The following is a 4,492-nucleotide window of genomic DNA, read 5'->3' as shown; positions in this document are numbered from 1 at the left end:
TAGAGATTTGCCATGTTGGCCAGGCTGGTCTCGAATTCCTGACCTCAAGTGATCCGCTTATCTCTGCCTCCCAAAGTGTGGAATTACAGGCATGAGCTACTGTGCCCGACCCTGCATACACATACTTTAATACCACAATGTCACAAACAATTAAAGGAAAGAGACCAAAAAAAGGCAAAATAAAGGGAAACACAGAAAAAAGAGGAAAATGTCAACAGAAAAGGGATAATGAGAAAAGGAAGAAAAAGAGAAGAGGAACAAAGAATTCGGGAAGAGAGTTGCAAAGGATTTAGAGTAGAAATGGAGAGAGAGGGCAGCTCTGGAGATGCTCTATAGCCTGAAATTACCCATGGTTGGCAGGCCCTGCTGTGGTTAGAAGAGGAGTAAGTGGACGATTCTTATCACTGCCCTTTGAAAGCCTGATTCATTTTCAGTAGGCTTTTCCTCAGTAGGAAAACAGTATATCTGTTTTTATTTTCAAACTTAAAAATTTATTTTTCAAATGGAAGCTTAAAAATGTATTTTTCAAATGGAAGCTTATTTTCCTTTGAAAATCCAAAAGGTTTATTATGCATCCCTTTGAACCCTCAGAAATATCTTTAAGCGAACCACCTATATCTGAAAGCCCTTTTGATAAGGCAAAGCTACCAGTTGGCCTTCTTTTGGTTTTTGTAGAGACTATTGCTGCCTCATTTAATAGCCCCTAGTAGTTACAATTGAAACCTCAGCATGTGTCTCTGATTTAGAAATCCTAGAGCTATGTAGGGAGGCATTTTTTTTTTTTTTTTTAAAGTGCATCTTTCTTCATTTGGAAAAAGCAACACAGAAACAATAAAAAAGTTTTCTCCCTTTGCTATCTATGCAGACCTATCCAGATGAGGTCTTTCCTGGAGTAATGTAGTGCAGAGATCAAGGGCATGAGCTCTGGACCCAAAAAGACCTGGCCTCCAGTTCTGCCTGCCGTGTTCACTAACCCTGTGACCTTGAACAGGTTACCTAATCTGCCTCAATTTACTCTTCTGTAAAATGGGGATAGAAAAAGTACTTACCTCCTAGCATTGTTAGGATTAAATGAGACAATATATGGAAAGAAAACAGCACATAAAAGGACTCAGTATTTTGTAGTTATTGTTATGATGTCTCATCCTTTCATCTCCACCCTAGAACCTAGAATTCACTTCTATCCATCATGGATTTTATATATTTAAACCAAATCAACCCAGTAAATTCCAAAAAGAAGTCTTATAAAATGCTCTTCCTAACACTCACAATGATTTTAACATTCTTTGTCACTACTCTTTGTATAATATTTAAGAATAAATGTCCAACTGCAAAGAAAAAAACCCATTTATGTTAATACTACTAGAGGAAGTGAAAAAAAGCAACTGAAGCAAGTTACATCTGTAGTCATTGTTTTCATCTTGCAGGAAGCAGAACAGACTAAAAGCAACAATGTGCAGCTAGAGATGTGGGTTTGACAATCGGAAATACTGAATTTATTCATGTAATCTCTCTTTCCCCACTTATCAGCTATTCACAGCTAAAAATGAGGGCCGAGAGGGAATCTTAAGTTTTTCCTGGCTGCTTCTATACCCAGAAGTACAGTAAACCTGAGCTTATGAACACATTTCCACCTCCCACCCCTCCGAGTGAAGTCTCTGAAAGCGTGATAAGAAGTGACGTGATTATATATGCATGCCTTCCCCCCCCACCTCCTTCAGTAGTTCTTTATATCTCTCCATTTATTTTCACCGCTCTGCTTCAAAGTCACTCCTTCTGGTCCTGTCATTTTGGTCCCAGAGAATATTTCCTAAAGAAAGCACACATGTGTATTCCTCCTAAAATTTGTTAGAGAAATCCTGTTGTGAGAGGGGTGGGGAAGGAGACCAGGATCCGGAAAGGATGATTGAGTAAATTTTACCCCTGACTTTTCAACATAGCCCCCATCTTAAATATTCTCGAATAACCTGTGGGTTATTGTTCCCACAGATCTTCTTAAGTTATTAGGGAAAAAGCACTGATTTTTTTTTTTTCAAAATATTACCATACTTAAAGGCATACAAAATCCTTTATTGCCCAAGTACTGATCTGGCTCTAAGTCTTATTAACTAATGAAAACTGCATCTTCTTTTCCTAAGGGTTAAGGATAAAATGAGATCACGATAGCACCACCTTATGTACAACCCACATTTGCTTTCTAACTTGGTGACTCTTCTGACTGTTTCAGATTCCACATTTGATGGGGTGACTGACAAACCCATCTTAGACTGCTGTGCCTGCGGAACTGCCAAGTACAGACTCACATTTTATGGGAATTGGTCTGAGAAGACACACCCAAAGGATTACCCTCGTGAGTAGAGTGGCTACTCTGTGGTTTGAGGAAAAGCACATGGTCAAAGTTCTGTCTGGTTGTGGGGTACGCTAGCTACAGCATGTCAGATCTGCTCCCTAGTGTCAGCTGGTTCATGAAATGCACATTCCAAGTACGTATATTCATCAAGACAGGCAGACATTATACGGGTATGCTTTCAGCTTCTTTGCATAGTGTTGTCCTTTTTTTTTTTTTTTTTTTTTTTGAGACGGAATCTCACTCTGTTGCCAAGGCTGGAGTACAATGGCACAGTCTCGGCTCACTGCAACATCTGCCTCCCAGGTTCAAGTGATTCTCGTGCCTCAGCCTCCTGAGTAGCTGGGATTACAGATATGCACCACTGCGCCCAGCTAATTTTTGTATTTTTAGTAGAGATAGGGTTTCGCCATGTTGGCCAGGCTGGTCTTGAACACCTGACCTCAGGTGATCCACCCACCTCGGCCTCCCAAAATGCTGGAATTACAGGCATGAGCCACCGTGCCCAGCCCCAGCATTGTGCTTTCTTATCTGTGATTTTTAAAAATATTCCTGAAGTCATGCTGCTTATCTTCAGGTCAGGCATTTGGTAACCTCAATGCCCCTGCCATGACCCTGTCCATGAATTCCATGACAGACCTGCTGGAAATACCTGGCAAAAGGAACCTGCTCTTGACTCTACTGGTCAAGGTCAACAAATACTCTACTATCATAGCTGTTGGTAATTAGTCAGCATGCCCTTTTTCTACTGACTTCAGATGCCACTTTGAAATCCCTTCACGAGGGGCCAGGCACGGTGGCTCAAGCTTGTACTCCCAGTGCTTTGGAAGGCTGATGTGGGAGGATCCTTTGAGGCTAGGAATTAGAGACCTGCCTAAGCAACACAGCAACATTTTATAATTAACTGGGCATGGTGGCACATGCCTGTAGTCCTGTAGTCTTGCCTGTAGTCCTAGCTACTCAGGAGGCTAAGACAGGAGGATCTTAAGCCTAGGAGTTCAAGGCTGCAGTGAGCCATGATCACGCCAGTACACTCCAGCCTGGGCAGCAGAGTGAGACTCTGACTCAAAAAATAAAAATAAATAAAAATAAATCCTTTCATAACATTGTTATCAAGATAGCCAAAACAAAGCCATGAGAATTGTCAGGAGACCCAAAGCTGACTATTTTTTAAGTCGATCCTACTAATTCCACTCTATCACATAACTGTCTCAACAAATACCTAACATGTACCAGGCACTGTGCTCAGCTCTAGAGTTATCATATGGAACAACAAAAAAAAAGATGCACCCCATATTCTCAAGCCACTCAGCGGCTAGTGGAGAGATAGACACTAACCAAATAGTCATGCAGAAAGATGTGAAGACTAAGAAAAGTGGACTTACTGTGAACCAAGCATTTCGAAATAATGTTCTAGTGTTTAATCCTCAAAGTAATGTGTTTTTGTGGATATGTTTACTGGGGAGCAGAGAGATGTCATTATTTGCCCACATTGAGATGTAAGTAATGGATCCAAATCCAAAGGGGTTTGTCAGGCTCCTAGGCCTGTCTTTTGTTTGGGTTGCATGTTGCCCATTCTCTCTGTGGGTGGCAGGATGTCCGTGTGTGGCACTGAGCCTGTTTTTTCTGTTCATTGTCTGTTTTGTTCTTGTGCATTTTGCTTTGGAGTTGCCACAGTTCAGGAAGAACAGTAGGAATGGGAGAGAGAGATTAAAAAGAGGGATTTGGCTCAGGTCCCAAAGGAAAGGGGGAGAAAAAGGCACATGATTGGGACTTAAGACTCAGACCAGATCAGAACCTCCATGATCCCCACACAGCCCACCCAGAGGGGACTCCGACATTTGTTGGCAAATCAAGAGCTCTATTGTTTAATGTTACCCACATGCAATCAAGGCTTGGGATCTTAGAAGCCTCTTTCTAGTTCATTCTTCTTACTCTGAGATTCAGCCTGATCTGCATCAGCTGTGTGGGAGACCTGTGCGAAGAAACTTGGACTGTCTGCCTGGGGGAAGGAAAACACTTGGAACGAGCGTGATGGGAAAAATTTCCTCCAGCCTCTCTTATCCACTAACCAGAGGAAATAAAATGTTAGGGGCCCATTACTCATCTTTTGTGATCCTAAGAAGTTTCTTGACCTTTTCTATT

At 41.7% G+C, this 4,492-nt stretch overlaps 1 protein-coding gene across 1 annotated transcript in view; it reads left to right on the top strand.

Annotated features, from left to right (window-relative positions):
• Positions 1-4,492, top strand: part of SPON1 (spondin 1, extracellular matrix protein) — a 247,751-nt gene that overhangs the window by 37,560 nt on the left and 205,699 nt on the right. Inside the window, exon 3 of the mRNA XM_011999578.1 lies at positions 2,228-2,350. Within this exon, the coding sequence (XP_011854968.1) occupies positions 2,228-2,350 (123 nt within the window). The remainder of the gene's footprint in view (positions 1-2,227; positions 2,351-4,492) is intronic.

The sequence above is a fragment of the Mandrillus leucophaeus genome, unplaced genomic scaffold (genome assembly GCF_000951045.1).
Source record: "Mandrillus leucophaeus isolate KB7577 unplaced genomic scaffold, Mleu.le_1.0 Scaffold599, whole genome shotgun sequence".
NCBI classification, from domain to species: Eukaryota; Metazoa; Chordata; class Mammalia; order Primates; family Cercopithecidae; genus Mandrillus; species Mandrillus leucophaeus.
The sequence above is the reverse complement of the archived record's forward strand: the minus strand, read 5'-3'. Positions and strand labels throughout refer to the sequence as shown.